Below are 22399 nucleotides of genomic sequence, written 5' to 3'. Positions count from 1 at the left end.
TGAAAGCCATTCTTATGTGCTAATCATTCACTCCTTTTCCTTACTACACAATCTGAATTGTTTCCTGCTACCTGTTCTCCACTTCCTGTGAGCAAGGACCACACTCCTATTCTACAGATGGTCCACTATGTCTAACAGGATGTCTGTCATATGGAAAATCCTCAATCCAATTTTGAATGAATAGGTGTTGTAACTTCCTTTGCATCACTATCTCCTTATAATCTGGGCTGAACTTCAGATAATTAGGGGATCTCTGCTTTATTCAACTTTGGCTTAATTTTCCCACATAGTGTTTGATACAAGGGGCAGAAATACTGGCTGTGTGAATTAGGTCAATTATTTTACATGACTATAAAGTTCTTGGATATATGAGAAAAAGTGAAATGTATTTAAATGTATTGCTCTAGCGTGCTTAGATGCTTTGCTAAGAAGTTTGCAGTAGGGTTGATATAGTCTTCAACATTCTAGAAAAATAGTTCTGAGAGGAAATGAAGGTAATTAAATTTTGAATTGATATTCTGGGGGAAGTTTCCTCTGTGCCGAACTCATCTGTTATAAACAACCAGTCTTAAGATGAAATCTTAAAAATAAGATAAAATAAAAATTACAACAGTACCTTGAATACTTTTTTCAGTTGAAAGCATATTAGTAGAATTTTTTTTCAGCAATTTTTTGATTGTACCATCATGGCTTGTTTTTTTTGTTTTGTTTTTTTGTTTTTTACAGTAATTCTCTGTTAGAGCTGTTCTCCTCCTCCCCCCCCACCCCCCCTCCTATCAACAATGGATATGTCCTAATGTGTTTTTCAAATGACTGAGAATTTAAAGTATTCTTTGAAGAGTTCTTATTTAAAGCTTCTTTGCCTTCCTAATTTTCCCTCCCCTTACCCAATTCAGTAACATTATTTTTGTAACTTTCCTCATTCCTTATCTTTTTAAGATATTCAACAATTATCAGAAGGAAAAAAATTAAAAAATGAACTCATTTTTGCATATGTTGAAATCAAAGCTAGTTTCTGGCCAATAGGATTTGAGTAGAATTGATGGTAATTTCTGGATTTTTTTTTTTAATGAGAAAAGGTCATTCCTGTAATGGTATGGGGTCTCTCTCCCCATCCCCCAGTGGCATCCAGCTCCTGTACAGATGGGATCATGAAGGGCTATGGGACACTTGAAATGGAAGTCATGTTAGATTATGCTTCAAAACCTGTTACTTACTTATTAACCCTCAGGGTTACAATAGTTGGTTCATATGACTGCCTACATGGAGATGGGAAAATTATTTTAATTTGTCTCAACTCCAGCTGTCTCCTGCTGATTAGTAGTAAAAAAGTAACAAGCTGTTCAGAAACTTCAAAAGTTAAGTCTAATTTGTGTGTGTGTTGCCAGTACTACTGGGGACCGAATTCTAGCACTCTCGCTTGGTTTTATGCTCACAGGTGCTTTGTTACTAGAGCCACAGTGCCATTTCTGGCTTTTTTTTTTTTTTTGATGGTTAACTGAAAGTGAGAGTCACAGTTTTTTGTTTCTCTAGTCTGGCTTTGAACTGTGCTCCTCAGCTATCAGCTTCCCGAATAGCTAGAATTATAAGAGTGATGAGCCACCAATGCCTGGCTTCAAGTCTGATCAGTTGATCAGTTCATTTTAAATAATGTGTGGATAGCAGTGTTTTATCAACTGACACTTATTTCCTGTTCTTCTCACTAATTCCTATGAGAGACAAAGTTTAGGTATGTGGGGGAAAAGAGTGGTTTATGTGAGCTCATTCTAGCCAAGAGAGTCTGGATCCTTTGATGTGATAAACTCTGCCTCCACTGATGGCATCAAGCAAGATGCCATTGGCTAGAGGAATGGAAATCCTGGTGCTTGCTTGAAGTTCCTTACCCAAGTTCCTTGCAAGTACAGGTCTTGAATCACTGGCTTAGCTAGGTCTTCATAGTGCTACAGTCTTGGTGTTTGTCACATCTTTTGCCATATTGAGCCATGGAATTAGCCTGGTGTCTAACAACTTGTTACTAGTACATAGAAATTGGAGGTGGTTGGGTTAGGAAAATGACTTGAGATACTTTTGTGTTTCAATAGGTTATAATCATTTTTAGGAACTGGGCAATAAGGGGACTCAATCAGGGAGAAAGTTTAGGGGACAAATGGAGGCAGGGATATTCAGGAAACTTTTGAGAGTAAAAGTTATTTGCTGTGACTGGAGTGTGAGATTTATGTGCATGAGTGATAAGAGAGGAAGGTGGGTAGATGCAAATGAGTCTAAAGAAGATGATTTTATTCAAGTTTCGTCATGAGAGAAATGCGGCTGAATTTTTCTAAATAAATTACATAATTTTGATTCAGTCTTAGGCACAATGTAAAAATTTGGAAATTGCAAAAATGTTTGAGAAATTATGCCACATTACTCACATAAAAACACTATGCTTTTCCATGTATTTCTCTCCATGCACATTTCTTGTTATATGAATGCATATGTATTTATAGATCATCTATAGGCCTATGTGTATCAGTTGTTCCTCATAGTTTTTTTTTTGGGGGGGGGTCTGGTCGTGGGGCTTGAACTCTGGGCCTGGGCACTGTCCCTCAGCTCTTCAGCTAAAGGCGAGTGCTCTACTACTTGAGCCACAGTGCCACTTCCGGCATTTTTCTTTTTGCTTATGTGATGCTGAGGAATCGAACCTAGGACCTCCAGCATGCAAGGCAAGCGCTCTACCCACCTTCTCAGCCCCCCTCCTCATAGTTTTTATACTTTGCTTTATTTGTTCTTTTAGAAAGTCACTGTATATGTAGTGCCTGGTACACAGAGGTTTATGAATGATTGAATTATTTTCCTGAAGTGAATTATGTCCTGGGAAACAAATTCCCACACTACCCCAGGACTCTTTTAACTACCTCCTGCTTCTTGTCAGTGCTCTTGTTTTCTTGCCAATTGATGTATTGAAGACATGTATACTTTGATTCTCATTAATTATGAATACTCTCTCTTTTCCGTAGTTTTCTTTCCATTGTATTCATGATCTTAAATACTATAGATTTTGTACTACATGTTGGTGGTTCATGACTATAATCCTAATTATTCAAGAGTCTAAGCTATAAGGATTGTGGTTCAAACCCAGCCTGGGCAGAAAAGTCCATAAAATTCTTATTTCCAATTCATTAGAAAAAAGCTGGAAGTGGAAGTGTGGTTTAAATGGTAAAGCATCAGCTTGAACAAAACGGAGAGACTCAGGTCCTTAGCTCAAGCCCTACTACTAGCAGGAAAAAAAAATACACACACACACACAGAAGCTTTTTAATTATACAGTTATGTTTATAGGCACACCTTTGTTTATATTATTAAATTTAACCAACCTTAAAAAAATCAACATAATGTTGGTTTTATATCAGTGAAACTTAATTTGACTACAAGGACCTAAAGAAGGTCTCTAGTCCTCCTTTTTCTTTAGCTCAGTCCATAGGTCTGTAGTGTAGAGTTATAGAAACTTTGTTCCAATTAGTTGGCTGCAATGTGTGGAATAGTTTGGAATGGTTACTAGAATGACAATCTGAGTTAGTAATAGTCCTGTATTCAGGGGAGAAACAAAATTCTGTCTTTGGGAAGGAAGGAAGCTAGACTCTCATTTTAACACCTAAAATGGGAGTTTGGGCTCTATTTCCTTCTATGTTTACATTTCAGAGTTGATTCCAAGATCTTCTGGAATACACTTTAGGCCTTCAGGCTGTCAAAAGGCCTATTTGGTTTTAAGAGAACATGCATGCATCTCATAGGAAAAGAAAAGTACTTCTAATTATAAATTTCCTAACTAAATGCTTCAGGGAAAAGGAGGGAGGGGAATAGCTTGTCCTTTTAACTTAGAGAACTAAACCTCTAATTCAAAAGTATGTTTACTACTTTTCTTACCCTTTGGTGCTCATCTTAGGAGCAGGTTCATCTTTGTAATCTCATGGTAGAAATGCGATAAACAGTGTGACCTAAATGCACTAATAGTTTAGTTTTATTTCATTTAAATAAATAATTTGTTTTGTCGTTGTGAAAACATTTAGAATGGTTAAATTCTACATAACTAATTGGGGTTTCTGCAAAGGAGACCTCAGCCGCTTTAGCAGCTTATCAGCCAGGAAGAGGTGAAAATGTGACAAAGAATACATGACAGATTAATACAAGCATTTGGTTTCTGAAGTCAGACTTTTTTTTTGGTTTTGTTTTGAAATTCTGCCAGTATTTAAACTTTAAAGTTGCCTACAGTTTACTTCAACAGAATTGGGGCAGTGACACATAATTTGATTGTAATTTTTGTATAGTAACTTTCATGATTCTGATGAAGTTCTGAGGATATAGCCAGTAATTACCTGGGTAAGATCTTGATGAGTTTCCAGTTTTCCCTCACCTACTTAATGTCCCCTGCCAACTAGCTGTAAACATTTCCCTTTCATTGATCCCATTACTGATCTCCTGTGCTTTTGAAGGGCCCCCAAGGCCCAAACTTCCTTTCCTATAGGTATGACCTTGCAGCATCTCTGTTCACTTTCCTTTCTGTTAAGCTTCACTTCACACACCTACTGGGCTCTGCCTTTGCTCTCTGAGATGGAATTTTCCATCAGCCACTTCCTCCTTGAAGGGGGGAGGGGGGACAGGAGGGGAGGGCTTCTCTCAGTGCACCCACATTGGACATAATTGCCACTAGTCGAACATGACCACATACAGGCATTTTTAGCAGGCAGCAGGCAGGGGTGACAGCCCCCCCCCCCCCCCCCGCTGCTGTGGTGTCCTTCACTTCACCTTGAGAAAAGGTTAACAGATATTTACAGTTCACTTGGTCACCTTGACCTACCAGGCCTTATGACCTGAATGAACACACACTTAGATCTTTCTGTTACATGCTGTGTCTGGATTTCTTTTGAATTTGCTCTTGGTAGAGTGAGAGCTTTTTTTTCTTTTTAAATTACCTTCTGAATTTAAGTGAAAAGTAATAACTGCCTGGGTGAACATTTCTCAGAAAATATGCCCTTTACTCCTTGCTTCATCCCCTTACCATCCCCCTGTGAGTTGTGGTGCTGTTTTTATTTTAATATTATTGGTGCTTCTAGCCTTCTTCACCTTGACTGTTCTGAGATCACTGTAGAAAACAACCTTTGACTCTTTGCTGTGCGGGTGTATGGAAAGAGAGTATCAGTATTTAGAATACGAAAGCCATCACCATATGGCATTTTTGATGTTCTTGTTGGAAGTCTCTGTATAAAAATGAGGATTGAAAATTAATTACATAAATTACTAAGCTTTGAATGATACTTGCTGGGTTTCTACTTCCAGATAACTATTTCACAAAGAGTGCCTTGCCTCTAGTAAAGAGAATAGAAATCCAATTAATAAGATTGCCATCTCCACTCTTTCATGTTAAATAGACCACAATTTCTAAAGCCATAGGCCACATGCTCCTTACTAAGTAAGCAATATTCCCTGTCACCCAATATTTTAAGAAATATAAAATGATTTTGAATTTAGAGACAATATCTAACATCAAGAGAGGTTCCCCTTCCCCCCTCTCATTAAGATTTAAATTTTTTTCTCTTACTCTGCTGCATGGCTGAGTTATTCTCAGCCAATATCACTTGAACCTTTCTTGGCCATTGAGTTATTTTCCTCACAGAATGGAACATGGGTGGTTATACATGTAAGCTCTGTGTGTGGACACAGATTGGACATGTCCCCTCACTTGAATCAGACAGCTCCTGATTCAACTTGTCACAATGTAGCCACCAGTGAAGCTGCTACTGGATAACCCTCCTAGAATCTGCCTCCCCACAGCCTTCCCACAGTGGTCTGAGTAGGTGAACCTGGATTAGAGAAGTATGTGAAGGCCATAATGCCTTCAATTGTGCTGTTGATTCATAAATAATGGGTTGTTTATCTTAATTGGCAGATGCCCTAAAAGATTCAAAGGCTGTCTGTGAATGAGAATGAACACCCTTTTTTGTTTCCTCAGTGCCTGATTTTCTGTGTACTGTGAGGGCATCTTGGAAAAATTTCTGAACTCTCAAATAATGAGTAAGTTTGCAGCAGTTGTCTTTGTAAATTTTTCAGATAGGCCCTTTAACTAGAACCCGGTATTAGATACCTCGAATAATTTGTGTGTAGTGGTGTGTGTGTCTACTTGGGTGTTTTTTGTGCCTGCAAAGGGAAAGAAATAGAGAGAAAGTTGAAGCCTGGAAGCTTACCACCGAATTGTGTAGGACCTTAAATAAATAGCTTAAATAAATGCAACTTCATGTCTGGTTGACTGTGTCTAGCACCAGGGAGATGCTGTGAATTCAAGTGGAAATTTGTGCACTGGGAAAGGTAGTAGGAATCACATGCACAGCAGTTCAGAAGATAGAGATGGGTGATGGAGAAACACCAGGGTGGCAAGAGGAAGCAAAATAAATTGCATTTCGGTGGAGCAAACACTGTGTTTAAAGGTTTGAGGCATGAGCAGCAGTGGGGCTCTTAGAACATTACATTGTACAGTAAGGCTGACATAAAGCACTGTAGGAAAGTCTAGTCGCTGAGCATCCCAGGCTCTGCCTCTCAGAAATTAAATGCCTCCAGGACATGTGATTGTGGCCAAAGAGAACATGTGTTTTCCTCTTTTTGTGTCCTGTGTTCAGATGTTCTCCACATTACACAGAATGTCAAAAGAGCCCAAATCAATTGTTGCTGTGGTTGGATATAAAGATAGCTGCTCTAGTTATGTGGGAAGGGTAGTAAAGTGGGCTCTATCTCTCTCTGTATGTGGTCATTGTGCTAGTAACATTTCATGAAGTAAGGTATAATAATAGGACTCATCATGAAAAGACCCTGCATTTGTCCAGAGTGAAGTAAAGTTTTGACAATGGCTCCTGTTTTTGTGACTCCTAGGAAAAGAAGGTGGCAAAACCAAGAGACTTTTGGTCTCATACTGGCAGATAAATATGCTGGGTTTAATAATGGTGATTTAACATATATTGCCCAAAGTATTATATTTTTACTTTGGTTATTTTGTTATTTATGACAAGATTTCACTATGCAGCTCAGGCTGGCCTTGAACTCATTTTGTAGAGCAGGCTAGTCTCTACCTTCTGAATACTGGGAACACAGGCATGTTCTGCTTTGCTAGCTTTTTAATTTTTTTTTCATGTGAATTCCTGACACCATTGTCATTTTGACTTACTAGAGTCAAAGTTAAGATCATTGGTTAAACAGTTAAATCCTATAAAGAGGAACAAAAGCTTGAATCAAATTTATACTGCTTCAGTTTATAAAAGAAGATTGAATTTTTAATGTGGTAGAGAATTTACAATCAAGGCAATTTTCAGTTGAGCTATTGAACTTAAATATTATGAAGTGGTACACAAATGGACTTATTTTGGAAACCAATAAAATTCATCTTTCTTTTTTCATAAATTTTATTGTACATTTTAAAGATTCATATGTTATTAAGAGATTCATATAGATATATAGTAAAGCAGTTACTGTTGTAAAAATCCAAAATATAGGGCTGGTGGTATCTTAGTTGCAAATGTGGCCCTGAGTTCAGTCTTCAGCACCACAAAAAGTAAAGAATAAGAACAAAAAGAAATATATTCAATACAATATGCTATTATTAACTGTACTATCTGTAGTACTCTTGTACATCAGATGTTTATGCTTGGTCATCCTACAAATTTGCTGCTTTGTATCTCATATTACTATAGAACAGAATTCAGTTATAAGAAATACGTGTGTGTGCACATGTATGCATAGCTCATGTATGGGTGTGCACAAGGTCACATGTATACCTGTCAGGGCTGGGGGAAAGTAAGTATGTACCTAGCAAGCTGGATATACCTAAAGGATACCTTAATTAGAAATAATTTATTTTATTTTTTAGGTGCTGGTGAATCTGGGAAAAGTACAATTGTGAAACAGATGAAGTAAGTCAATTTAAACTATTGATTTTAAAAACAAAATCTAATTGTACCCTCTGTCAAAGAAGTGAATGATTTTTTTTTCTTTGATCTCCTTAGAATTATTCATGAATCTGGTTATTCGGAAGAAGAATGTAAACAGTACAAAGCAGTGGTCTACAGCAACACCATCCAGTCAATTATTGCTATCATTAGAGCTATGGGGAGGTTGAAGATAGACTTTGGTGACTCAGCTCGGGCGGTAAGTTATCAGAGTTGTTGGAGTAGGCCTGATGAATAAAAAGAATTACTCGTGATAAATACCATACAAAACAGTATAAGCTTGTCAGTGATCAGGAATGTTTTATACAAGTAGCCAAAAGGACAGAAGTGAGTCAGGATCCTTAGATGATAGTGAAATCAGAATATAAAGAATCATGTTCTCCCTTTTATACTTACCCAGCCCATCAGGTGATTTGGATAATTTAGTAATCACTGTCATATGTTCTGTAACATGTTTTATTGGTGTAATAATCACTTTTCTTTACAGTGACATAGTATCTTAGCAAAGTGACCTACAGGGAGGAGAGGGTCAGATTCATAGTTTCAGAGGTTCCAGTCTATGGTCAGCTGACCATTGCTGTGAGCCAGAGGCAAGGCTGTGGAGTGAAGAAGTGGCTAACTTTATGGTGAACAGGTGGCAGAGAGAAAGGCTGGAAGGGGAAAAAGTTAAGAGAAACCCTTCAAAGACAAGCCTCCAATTGCCTATTTCCCCCAGCCAGACACACCCACTATGAACTCATTGGTAAGGTTAAGTATCCTCATGAGCCATGTATCAGTGCTAGTAGATGGGGAGACTAAAACATTGACACATGACCTTTTGATGTCATCTCATAGCCAACCATAATGATTGGTGCCTCTCTTTTACTGTAACAAAATATGTGTTTTCTTTTATATATTTTTGTTTTGTTTTATATATATATGTGTGTATATACACTTATGAGAAGAACAAAGGTAGACAGTTTTCACTTATACGCATGGGAGTTTCAGTTCTTGTTTGCCGGGCTGTTGGTATTAGGCCTGGGGAAAGGCAGTACACTATGTTCAGAGCATGTAGTATAGGAATCTGCTCACCTCATGGTCTCTAGGAAGCAGTAAGTGAGAAGGGAAGAGACTAATGTTCTATGATCCCATTTGAGGGCATACTCACAGTAACCTGTGACCTTTTACCACTTTTCCAATGTTCTGCCATCTTCCAGTTGTCAGTAGTTCGGGTAGTAGTAGTTTGATCCTTCATCCAAGATAGGCATCAGTGCCTCACACCCATGATCTAGCTACTATGGAAAATGAGATTTGAGAATTTCCATTCAAAGGCAGCCTGGGAAGACATATCCTTGAGACTCTTTTCTCCAGCTAATCAGCAAAACCAAGCAAAAAGTAGAGGCATGGTTCAAGTGGTAGAGTGGCCAGCTATGAGTGAAAAAGTTAATAAGAGAATGAGGCCTGAAGTTCAAGCACATTTTTTTCTTTTAAATAAAAACCATATGTATCAGGGGCTCTTTGGAGATAGCCTGGTTCCATTCTTTATTTTCCTGGTAAAGAAATTGGAACCTACAGATTTCATGGTGAGAGGAGTACAGTCCAATTAATCAAGGCTGTGTGCCTGTGATTCATTAGTTGTCCCAACGATGTGCTTTTAGTTTGATTGGAGGCTTTCCTGGTCTTAAGATGCTGTGTTTTCCTTCTTTTTCTTCAGCCCTTGTTTGTTGTGTAATCTGTTTATTTCAAGTTTGTTATTCATTTCTGGGTCTCTTACTCTCATATAGTAACTGATTAAAACTTGACCTCAAGAAATACTGAACCCTAGCATAAATTTAAAAATTTTTTGGTACAGGTTAGATATTCTATTATAGCAGTTCATTTTTATCATTCCTTAATATTTTATGTATTTAATATGTGTATGTAATCTCCCTACTAATACTGTCAAGATTTTCTATTAGTTGACTTACTTTTTCCATTTAACCAAAAGTATAAAACAATGTGATTAAAATATCTAACATTTCAAGTTCTCTTTTAAAATAAATTGAATAAATTTTAACATGTACATTTGAGGCTTGCAACATGATGTTGTGGAATACAATAATAAAACTAACATTTCACACAGAGTTTCTTCTTTGACAAGGGCAGCTAAAGTCCTACTTAACAAAAATTCCTAATATAGGACCGTGGGTAGATTGTTTTGCCTAGTATGCACAAGGCCCGGAGTTTGATTGCCAGTACTAAATATACATATATTCATATACCTAACACAATTTTATTTTATTAACAACAATCTTTAGGTTGTCAAAAAGTCAAGGTAACAAATCTTGCTAAGGGTATGAAGCAAAAAGAAGAAAAGGAACCCCACTAAACTGTTGGTTATAATATAGATTGGTCCTTTCTTTATGGAAAACAGTAGAAAGATTCCTAAAGGAAAGATTCCTAAAAGGAGATCTAATATATGATCCAACAGTCAGGCCCAAAGAGTTCAAAGTCAACACCCTATCACCATATCCACACCTCCGTATTTGTTGCATATTCAGATAGGGAGACAGTGAGCCTAAATGTCTGCCAATGGATGGATACTTTCCTGTCATTCTAGTTTTTATTATTTTATTTTTATTTATTAATTTTTTTGTCAGTTGTGGGCATTATCCCTGTGCTCTTCAGCTCAAGGCAAGCGCTCTACTGCTTGAGCCACAGCGCCACTTCCATTTTTTTCTAGTGGTTAATTGGAGATGAGTCTCATTGACTTTTCTGCCCAGGCTGGCTTTGAACCGCGATCCTCAGATCTCAGCCTCCTCAGTAGCTAGGATTATAGGCCTGAGCCACATGCGCCCAGCTTGTTTTTGTTTTTTAATCACCCCTGGGGCTTGAACTCAGGTCTTGAGCTATTTGCTCAAGGCCAACACTCTACCACTTGAGCAACAGCTCCACTTCTGGATTTTTGGGTAGTTAATTGAAGATAAGAGTCTCAAGGACTTTCCTGCTTGGTCTGTCTTGGAATCGGAGTTCTCAGATCTCAGCCTCCTGAGTAGCTAGAATTATAGGTGCAAGCGACTGTTCTTGGCTTGTCCTTCATATTTTATATCATATATTTATGTCTTTGTTGACAGAGGTTCTATTATACTTACAAAGAACACATAAATAATCAATATTTCTTGATTCTATTAATATTTTATATACATATATCTCTAAAGTTCATAAGCATGAAAGTTGTATTTGTGTTTAATACATATTTCAATAATACATATTTGTGTTTAATACATATTTCAATGCTTGTGATAAAATAAAACTTACAGTTCATGCTAAATTTGTTGCAGATTACTAGATTTTTTTCTTTGCAATTTAGTTAAAATTACTTATTTTTAGGTCTCACTTCTTTTTTAAAAAAATCTTAAGGGAAAGATAAAAATGATTGCCTGTTTCCTTGTCTTAAGCCATTGTATGTGTGTGTGTGATTTTAGAGATGGTGTTTCATATTTACATATTTCCTAAAGTAATCCTTCATTGTCTAAGTTTGACTTCATGAGCTGTGGATGGATTGTTGAATCCACTAAAGTTCCTGAGGAATGCCTTCAGGCTGAACTGACTTTGACAAGGGGCTTGAAATATGAAGGAATGTATTTGTAGAATGGGGAAGATATTCATCTTGTTATTTCTTTTTTCCTTTTCTTCTCCCAATGTTTAAATTTTTTCTCTTTATTTGACCTCTGTATTTTTTATTTTTGCTTTTTTTTCCAGGGGGACAGTTGGAGAGGGGACCTGGAAGAGATTATGTTAAGAGAAATGAGCCAGATATAGAGAGAGGGAAAAATATCTCATGATCTCACTTATATGTGAAATCTAAAAAAAAAACCACGGAGACATTTTTGAATGCCATGAAGTATACAGTTTATAAATCCATCCTCTGAAGTCTTTTTGGCTTTTCTTTAGACTCCTTCCTAGAAAGTTTGAAGAGACTATGATTTGATGACCTGTAATGAAGAGTATTAGTCTTCACTGTCAAAAAGTTATTGAAAGCTCACTTTAAAATCTACTTAAGCTGGGTGCCAGTGGCTCATGCCTGTAATCCTAGCTACTCAGTAGGCTGGGATCTGAAGGACTGAGTTCAAAAACAACCTGGGCAAGGAAAGCTGAAAGACTCATATTCCAATAAACCATCAGAAAAACAAAAGTGGCTCTGTGGCTCAAGTGCTAGCCTTGAACTGAAGAGCTGAGGGACAGTGCTCAGGCCCAGAGTTCAAGCCCCATGACTGACCAAAAAAGAGAGAAAGAGAGAGAGAGAGAGAGAGCAAATACTTACTTGAAAAGTACTTTATTTAAATGGAGAAGTTATGTTTGGTGTAGTTTAAGAAAAGTAGTCAACCTTAGAACTTTCTCATGAGAAGGTAATTATCTGCAAAATTGAATAACTTTTTTTACTGCAGTTGCATTAATGATGCTAAGAAGGACTGATGAACATGAGATACAGGGTTTGTTAAGGATATTGTGCACGTGTTGCTGGCTTGCATGCATTTCTCTTGTGGTTTACTAAAAAGGGAAACATATGCTTGAATAATATGTTCTCATGCTGAGAGACTTAATTATTTTTCCTGATGAGTTCCAGCTGAAAAGAAAACGTTTCACAAATTGGCAACAAGATGAATTCATATTGTCAGCTAGTGCATTCAGCTCTCCAGTGTCACCAAATGCAAGGTCTCTTCTAGACACTTAATCGTACTATGTTTCATCACTACAAGAATCTACTGCTATTCTTGGGGGATTGGCTCCAAAACCCTCAGTAGATAACCAGCTTTTGAAAATGCCCAAGTCTATTGTATAAATTGGCATAGCATTTGCATATGATCTATACATAGTACATCTTCCTATATCCTTTAAATACTTTAAATATACCTAAATACAATGTAAATAGCATGCAGGTAGTTATCATTCTGTGTAATTCAGGGAATCATGACAAGAACATATTCTGTACATCTTCGGTTTAGATACATTTTCCCCCATATATTTTTTATGTGAAGAATCCATAGATGCTAACCCCATAGATATCAAAAGGGCAACTGTACTTTGGAAGAATGTCCTTTCAATAACGATGCATTAGTCATTTAATTAACATAGATGATGAGACCTGTAGCTTTATGTTAATTGAATAGAACTGTTCCAACTGTGAAAGGAACAACTTTTCTTTTTCCTGTCCTTCCTTCCTTTTTCCCTTCTCCCTTTTCCCCTCCTTTCCTTCTTCCCTCCTTTCCTCTCTCCCTCCCTCCCCTTCATCCACCTATCTGTCTGTCTCTCTGTCTCTCTATATATGTCTGTCTGTTAGTCATCTGGAGGCTGTAGAGTTGTTTTATCAAGAAAAAGTAGCTGCTATCTACATGTCACTTTGGAGTACTTAAAATGGGTGCAGTCCAAATGAAGATGTGCTGAATGTATAAACTACACAGTTTTGAAGAATATGTATATATACATATATTTGTATATATGTATAAGTAGTGAATTATCTAATATTAAGTTTATATTGATTCCATGTCAAAATAATATTTTTGTATATTGGTTAAATAATTATATTAAACTTAATTTCATATGAGCTTTCATTTTTATTTTCTTTTCATATGAATGTTTGAAAATTGGGATTGCTTTTAGTGACTCATATTTCTGCCTGACAAAACTGATGAAGAATAGTTGATCACTTGTGAATCAGAATAACCAAATGTTAGAAGCTTCAACACAAAGCAAAATTGAATTAACTTTATTCACAGTATTTTATCATCTAGAAATGTGTACAGGTTATCCTCTCAACATACTGTGAAGAGGTCTACTCCTAAGTTATGCTTATTTTGTTCTCTATGCCTGAGTTAGTAAATACCTGCTCCTGTCATAAGTTTAATATGTATATTCTTCAAGTTCTTCAAGTAATCTAAGATTTTTCTGTAAGTCAGTCTGCTTACTCCACATTGTCTTCTCCCTTCTTTAGTTATTTTGCACCTATAATACATATCAGAAAACCAACACTTAATTACATTCTACATCATTTACTTGCATTCTACTTTTAGAAAAGCTATAATGGTATTTAAATATGGTATTTCTTGGATTAAAAACATTTTGAGGATGGAAGTTAGCTATAGATTTTTTTGTTTTCTCAAAACCATCATTAGTTTCCATCCCTTTGCATGTCACAATTTAGTCATTCTTTCAGCTTCCTAATGCCATACAACATACATAAAATTCTTGTGATTGATGATCATGCATTTTTTGGTTTAGCCAGTTTTTAAAGTGGTGCTTTTGAAAAAGAAAAGCTATGACACATCTATAAAACACATAAAGATCGGGGCTGGGAAGGTGGCTCAGTGGTAGAGCGCTTGCCTTGCATGCCTGAGGCCCTGGGTTGATTCCTCAGCACCACAGAAGCAAAAAGAAAAAAGCCGGAAGTGGCACTGTGGCTCAAGTGGTAGAGAGCTAGCCTTGAGCTGAAGAGCTGAGGGACAGCGCCCAGCCCAGAGTTCAGGCCCCAAGACCAGACCCCCAAAAAAAACAAGTAAAGAAACTTCCCTTTTACATACTGATTTTATCTCTAACTTCTCTGTATTGTCTTTTTAAAATCTCTAATCTCTTCCTTTCCTTTCTACATATTTTGTTTTCAAATGTTCAGGATGATGCCCGTCAACTCTTTGTGCTTGCTGGAGCTGCTGAAGAAGGTTTTATGACTGCAGAACTTGCTGGAGTTATAAAGAGATTGTGGAAAGACAGTGGTGTACAAGCCTGTTTCAACAGGTCCCGGGAATACCAGCTTAATGATTCCGCTGCATAGTAAGTAATCATAACTTCAGAACCAAACTATGGTGAATAATGACTTGCAAGTCAAACAGACCTACAAGCCAGTTTTATTGCAGAATTGACTGACATATTCTTGGTACAACTCAGGTATTAAGGGTGACACTATTTGAAAGCTGTCTTTGTGTGTGTGTGTGTGTGTGTAACTATTTTGTCAATGAGATTTCTTTTTTCTTACAATTTGATATGTCTTTGTACATATGGAATTGACAGCACAGATGAAAGTAATGGGGGATTATCATCAACAAAATAAAAGGAGTTTCTTAATTCGGTCATTTCAATACACAGAGAGTATTCTTAATCTAAAAATCCAGGAAATGCAAAAATCTATGATACTTCTGGTTTCAGGCATTTCGGATAAGTTATACTCATCCTGTGGAGGTGACACAGGCTATAATATTTCTATGCCAGTATAGCATCATATCACATACACTTCACTGTAAAACATTTTCAACTCTGTCAAATATTCAGAGATTGAGGAACTATGACAAATAAAATATTCAGAGATTGAGGAACTATCATCATATATAAGCGTGAAGAAGGCCCTTGGTTAGACCTATAGCACTGAAAAACTAACAAAAATTTAAGAACTCCTTTTGTTTACAAGACCCAAACACCATTTTAAATTTACAATAGCTTGTCCCTTTGGCAGTGAAACTCATTTGATTTATTTTCAGAGATACTGCATTTGCTTTAGTATTACAAAAGGTGGCATAATACTCCCCATGCTCTAACTTAGAATTTATTCTAGCGTTTTCATGAGACATAGTATATACTCCCTTGGGCTTAGTTTCCCAAGAATTAAGACATTCCTGTCTTCATTCTGTTTTATAGTTTCTAATGTGATTGATATTCCCTATTGCTCATCCAATTATTTTGTGTTTATGTTTATACCTCTCATTCATTAATCCTTCTTTGGTAACTCAGTTCTACATTCTTCTCTCCATACCTGGACTTTCGTGATTATCATTTCCAAAATTTGACACAAAGTCACTTGCTTTCTTATAATGTATGTTGTGGTACTATTACATTTTATATCACAGCATAGTTGACAGCATTTTCAGAGTTTTAGATGAATGACTAAGAGCTGTCATTAGGGAGTAAAGGGGATATTTATTTCTAGAGGAGTAGTAGATAGAAGCCACAAGCATGCACTTTTTTTCTCATGTGCAACCTAAGACACAAATTCACATTTTACCTGAAGCTTCCTTGTTTTTCCTCCAAAGTTAGGACTTTTAAAATCCTTAAAAATGGCTTGGCGCACTGGTGGCTCACACTTACAATCCTTGCTACTCAGAAGGCTGAAATCTGAGGTTCATGGTTCAAAGTCAGCCTGGGCAGGAAAGTTCCAATGAACTACTTTGAAAAATCCAGAAGTGGCTCTGTGGCTCAAGTGATAAAGCTCTAGCCTTGAGCCAAAGAAGCTCAGGGATAGTGCTCAGACCCTGAGTTCAAGCCCTAGGACTGGAAAAAAAAAGAACCTTAACAAAGAAGGAACAAATGCAAATAAACAGAGTTGCATAAAAAAATATAATGAAGTTTTATGTTTGTTTCAACTCAAGGTTTCTCACTTTTTAGGCAGATGTTTGTATCCTCAAGGTAATCCTCCTGCATAGTTTTGCTCTAGCTGGTTTTCAGATAGGGTATATCATTCTTTGCCTAGGGCTAGCTTCAGTCTATAATTGTTTTACCTATACTTTTTGGCATAGTTAGGACATGGTTTAGAGTCATTAGCTTGTAGTGAAGAATTTTAAGAATTGAACCAGGATATTCATTAGCTTAGGGGTTGTTTATAAAGTTACTGTCTCTGAATTGCTGTACTTACAAACCAAAGTGTACAAATTAAAAAAAAACACTAAAAGATATGTGGCTGGGAAAATGTGAACATTGTTATTTCACTAGGCAGTGTATGACATGAAAGCTTAATTTGGCTGTTTACACCATTACACAGAACATAAAAAATTTCCAGTGTGTTCAGCATACCTCATGCATTGACAAATGTTTTCGACTTTGTTTTGGTGATCTTCATTGATTATACTTACTATTAGCATGTTATTTTGATGTTTCTTCAGCTATCTGAATGACTTGGACAGAATAGCACAAAACAATTATATACCAACTCAGCAAGATGTGCTCAGAACTAGAGTGAAAACTACAGGAATTGTGGAAACTCATTTCACTTTCAAAGAACTTCACTTTAAGTGAGTACCTTTCAAACAGGATTTACAAATTCATACTTAAAACGCATTGCTTTAGAGGTAAAAGGCATAATAATAAGCATAAGCATTTAGAACATTTTGAGAGCTGGAAAACTTTTCTTAAGTGATTGAGCAACAAATTGGGACAAAAAAAAGCAAAAGGAAGGACTTTAAAGGAAGAATATTTTATTTTTCTGAGAGAAAAAATAGGCAAATGCCTTTTGCCTCTAATTGTTACAGTAATGTAAGAGAAAGTAGGGTATTTTCTGCTTTTTTTTTTTTTTTGCTTTTATGTTTAAATAAAAATATTTCTCTGGGTTGGGAAGGTGGCTAAGTGGTAGAGCGCTTGCGTTGCATGCCTGAGGCCCTGGGTTCGATTCCTCAGCACCACATAAGCAAAAAAAAAAGCCATAAGTGGTGCTGTGGCTCAAGTGGTAGAGCTCTAGCCTTGAGCTGAAGAGCTGAGGGACAGTGCCCAGGCCCAGAGTTCAGGCCCCACAACTGGACCCCCCAAAAAAAATATTTCTCTGGCTGGGAAGGTGGCTCAGTGGTAGACTGCTTGCCTTGAGTGCATGAGGCCCTGGTTTCTATTCCTCAGTACCACATAAGTAGAAAAACCCAAGAGAGTGCTGTGTCTCAAAGTGGTAGAGTGCTAGCCTTGAGCTGAAGAGCTGAGGGATAGTGCCCAGGCCCAGAGTTCAGGCCCCACAACCAACACCCCCCCCAAAAAAAATTATCTAATGTACCATAGCAACCTTGGGGAAAACTGCTGTGGGTAGTAAGGAAAAAAAAAAGAGATTCTTACTTGAGGACTATGTGGTTACTTATGGAAATACTGACAATGAGGGTGTGTTTTTAAATTTTTTCATGGAAATTTTTATTCCTAGCAAGCTGATATTTGCAATGTTTCATGATGAAAAATATGTATTTGAAATGTACGGAATATGAGCTTTTTAAGGTCTCCAGAGAGAAGCATTGAATTTTAGCTGGCAGCAATGGAAAGAATCTCAGGAGTTCATTTTGCCCTCATTTTATAATAAACCAAACTCACAACTAACCAGTAAATTGTTAGATTGAAAGTTACAAAACTGTTTTTCTCCTTTTCCAATAAATACCAATTTTCAAGAAATGAGAAAAACTGGCGGACCTAAATACAACTGAATCTAATGTGTTAATTTGAAGATTCTTGTTTTCTTTCTTTACTTTTTTGGGGGTGGTGGTTACTGGGTCTTGAACTCGGGGCCCAGGTACTGTTTCTTAGCAGTTTCTTTGATCTGGTTTACTTCACTTAATATGATTTTTTCTAAGTTATTCCATTTCCTTACAAATGGCCTGTGCTGTCATTCTTTCTTGTGGAAGCATAGAATTCATGGTGTATATATACCACATTTTCTTGATCCATTCATCTACTGAAGGGCATCTGGGCTGGTTCCATATCTTAAAATATATTTTGAACTAAAAATATTAAATCCCCCAAATACAAATCCTCAAAGAAACAACAGCCCATTAATAAGTGGCCTAAAGCCTTTAAAGAGAAACTTCTCTGAAGAGGAAATAAGAATGGCCAATAGACACATGAAGAAATGTCCAACATCTCTGGCCATGAAAGAAATGCAAAGCAAAACAGCATTGAGATTCTGTCTCACCCCAGTTAGAATGGCTATAATTAAGAAATCTAATAACAACAGATCCTTCAGGGATGTGGCCAAAAGAGAATGCTACTACACTGTTGGTGGGAATGTAAACTTGTTCAACCACTCTGGAAAGTAGTAAGGAGATTTCTCAAAAGACTCCACATAGAGTTCCCCTATGACCCAGCAATCCCACTTCTGGGCATTTAACCAAATGACCACCAACAAAGCCATATTAAAGCTACCAGCACAACTATGTTTATTACAGCATTATTACTACTACTACTACTACTACTATTATTTTGCTTGTCCTGGGGCTTGAACTCAGGGCCTGGGCACTGTCTCTAAGCTTCTTTTGCTCCAGGCTAGTGCTCTACCACTCAAACCAAAGTGCCACTTCCAGCTTTTCTGAGTAGTTTGTTGGAAATAAGAGGCTCACAGCCTTTTCTGCCCTGACTGGTTCAAACTGTGATCCTCAAATCTCAACCTCCTGAGTACCTAGGATTACAGGCATGAGTCACCAGCACCCAGATAATTCAGATACTTTAAAAAGTGTCTAGTGGATGCCAGTGGCTCACACATTGTAATTTTAGTGACTCAGGAAGCTGAGATTTGAAGATCCTGGTTTTAAGCCAGCTTGGGCAAAAAACAAATCCAAGAGACGTATCTCCAGCAAAAATCAGAAGTGGTTCAAGTGGTATAGCACCATCCTTAAGTGGAGAAGCCAAGAGAGAGCATAAGGCCAAGTTCAAGCCATAGTTTCTCTGTCTCTCTGTTTCTCTGTGTCTGTCTCGTCTCTCTCTCTTTCCCTCTCTCTCTCCTTTTCCCTCTCCCTCTCTTTCTCTCTCCCCTCTGCCATCTCCACACACACACACACAAACATCAATCAGTCACATTTTCCATGTACCAGTTAAATGTGCTACAGAAGGGACACCGAATCACAGAACACAAAGAGCTTGAACAGTGTGTGAGTTCCCATGAGATTCAGTATCTGACTCATTCACCTTAATTAGATGTGTTTTCATTCCCCATATTAATGCCTACACATTCCCTACAATGTATATACGTGGTAGTTAACATGTATTATGGAAAATAAAAAATTTTAAAATCCTAGAAGTAAATGTGCTATATATGTGCAATATTTTCTTCTTTGATTTTCTTGCTTTAACAGGAAGGGTTTTACTTTATGTTTCATTTTTGTTTCTTGTTTTTTTTTGTCATAATGGTTAAGGTTGCTATTTTAATTTAAATTTTATTTTCTTGTAAAGATGCTGTACAGAGAGGTTACAGTTACATCAGTAAGGTCATGAGTACAGTCTTGTCGGCATTGTTACCCCCTCCTTTGTTTTTCTCCCACTATTCCTTCCCTACCCTGTCTCTCCACTCCTCTACTCCCCAAAGTTATAAGGCTCTTTTCCAACATAGTCTCTTGTGAGTACCATTGTTGCAATGGGTCATCCTGCTTTTAAGGGAAACTGCAGTGGCAGGCATGTGTTAGGTGCAGCCAGCTCCCTTCACAGACCTGTGCAGAGACTGAGCATGCCCTGGGTATCTGGATCTACCGAATACTGGGTTAAGAAAAAAGTAGATCTATTTTATATATATTGTTTCTGTGAGTTAAACTTTTTGGTTTGTTTTGAGAAAAAGTCTTGCGCTGTGGGCCTTGAACTCCTGATCCTATTGCCTCAGCCTTCTCAGTGCTGACATTATAGTTGTATCTCAGCATGCAGACATTTTCTTCTGAGAAGTAGCCTATGTAATGGAATACCTGCCTAGCAAGCAAAAGACCCCAGTTGCATCCTCAACCCAAACTATTTTTTTCTGCATTCAAGTTTTAAACTAAATATCCCTTGTTTGCTTTATAAAGACTATTTCACTTTTCTCTTTTATTTTGACTTAAAATGTTATGATTCGAGATAATCATTCCATATAATGATTTAACGTGGATTATGGATTACATTTTGTTTCAGGTATTACCAGTACTAGAAATAAATGTGCCAGAATGTGTAGAATTTCTAAGGCATCTTAATAAGAGGTTGCTAGTCAGAGATAAAAAAATAATTATCAGATAATTTCCTAAGGAAAGCTCAGTAACAAGTTTAAAGATAGTTAAATAGCTTTAGCTATACATACTCTGATTTCTTCCATAGAATTTTAAAATATAATACATGTGTTACTGTTACTTATCACCGATTTATTAGTGGCTTACATAATTGAAGTTTCCAAAGGACAAAAGTTCAATTTCAGTGTCCCATGGCTTCTTCACCCCTCCCCCCACAAAAATTTCTCTAGCTTTTAAAACTGAATATACAGATCATAATTAGTTCATCTGGCAGTATTTATTTAGTACTTGAATACATAATATGGTTTTGCATATGCTTTTACTTCTTTAAAAATTCTTTTGAAATCTCTCAGTGGACAATTTTTGCAGCTGAGGTTTCTCACCAGATCATTTACCTTTTACTGTGCTTGTTATACTTCTGTAATATTAAATGACAATATCATTTATCTATAGGACAACTGTCATTTATCCTTAAATTATGAAATGATTTTTAATTGTAAGGAAGTTCACCATTAGAATAAGTCTATAGAATGTACATTTTTAAGCTGGTGTACCTGAGATTGTGGTTTTTTTTTTTAAATTTTTGGTTTACTTAATTTTTTAATGACCATGGTCTGAAGAAAAACTTTTATTTTGGTAATGTTAGGCTCCACTGCAGACTGAGTAGGGAATATGTAGTGGGAGAGTTAGCATCTAATGATTCTGGGTTTATATATTCCTATTAAGAAGCTATGAAAACCCCATTAGAATTCCTGACAGTCTTGCTCTTCATTGGACACTTAATAAGAAAATGAGTTATTGTCTATTTAAGGCTTTGTATATGGTGACAGATGGCAGTGACATGTGTTAAATCAATTATTTGGTACTTAAAGCAAGCAGTTACTTAGTTCTATATGAAATTGCTCCAAATTTGATACCTTGCACTCTTAAAATATTACTTACAGATTGTATTTACAGCCTGCACATGTAGCTAAGCATCACTAGATAATTTTTCAGAGTTGTCATTTTAACATTAAGCAAGCCGTAGGATTCAGTGAATTTGACTGATCCACAATTCTTCTAGGAAACCCATTTGTCCAACTCACCCCATTTTGACTCCTAGAGTGAGGTACAATGTTATGGAATATATTTTAGTGACTTTTTCTGATGGCTGACTTAAAAGATAACCACGTTTGTCTAGAATTTCAAATAAACGGTCTCATTTGGGATCTGTGCTTCTTAAATCGCCAGCTTTGCTAACATAGTGGCTCCAGCTTCCCATTTTGTATGTTGAATATGCCTGAAGTAGAGCAGGAATGTGTTTAGAATCATTCCACAGAGGATCCGTGAAAGTAGTTTGCACTTTGTATCTCTGTGTGTATTTCATGTTGGAATTCTTTTTCTGATTTTAACTGCAAAATATTCTTTTTGTTGTTTTTAGGTTTTTTTTTTAATTTTTTATTATGAAAATACTGTACAGAGGAGTTACAATTACATGGACAAGATAATGAGTACATTTCTTATCAAGTATTGTTGCTTTTCCCTTTGTTTCCCCTTCCTATCCCTTCCCATATCCTGCCCTCCCTCCGTGCGCCCCCACCACCAAAGTTTTAAAGTTCGTTTTCCACATAATGACCTGTACATCTCATTGTTGCAGTGGGGTCCACCTGTATCCCTATTTAAACAATTTGTTTTCTCCCTTCCCCTCCACAAATTATACCAACATCAAATACAGTGAAAGCAGGGGTTATATCG

General features: G+C 36.8%; 1 protein-coding gene across 1 annotated transcript in view; it reads left to right on the top strand.

Annotated features, from left to right (window-relative positions):
* Gnai1 (guanine nucleotide binding protein (G protein), alpha inhibiting activity polypeptide 1) overlaps positions 1-22399 on the top strand; it is a 77195-nt gene that overhangs the window by 36630 nt on the left and 18166 nt on the right. Inside the window, exons 2-5 of the mRNA XM_013026077.1 lie at positions 7889-7931; positions 8025-8166; positions 14593-14750; positions 16847-16975. Of these exons, the coding sequence (XP_012881531.1) occupies positions 7889-7931; positions 8025-8166; positions 14593-14750; positions 16847-16975 (472 nt within the window). The remainder of the gene's footprint in view (positions 1-7888; positions 7932-8024; positions 8167-14592; positions 14751-16846; positions 16976-22399) is intronic.

Source organism: Dipodomys ordii, unplaced genomic scaffold (assembly GCF_000151885.1).
Source record: "Dipodomys ordii isolate 6190 unplaced genomic scaffold, Dord_2.0 Scaffold90, whole genome shotgun sequence".
NCBI classification, from domain to species: domain Eukaryota; kingdom Metazoa; phylum Chordata; class Mammalia; order Rodentia; family Heteromyidae; genus Dipodomys; species Dipodomys ordii.
This window is presented reverse-complemented; position numbering and strand designations above follow the sequence as displayed.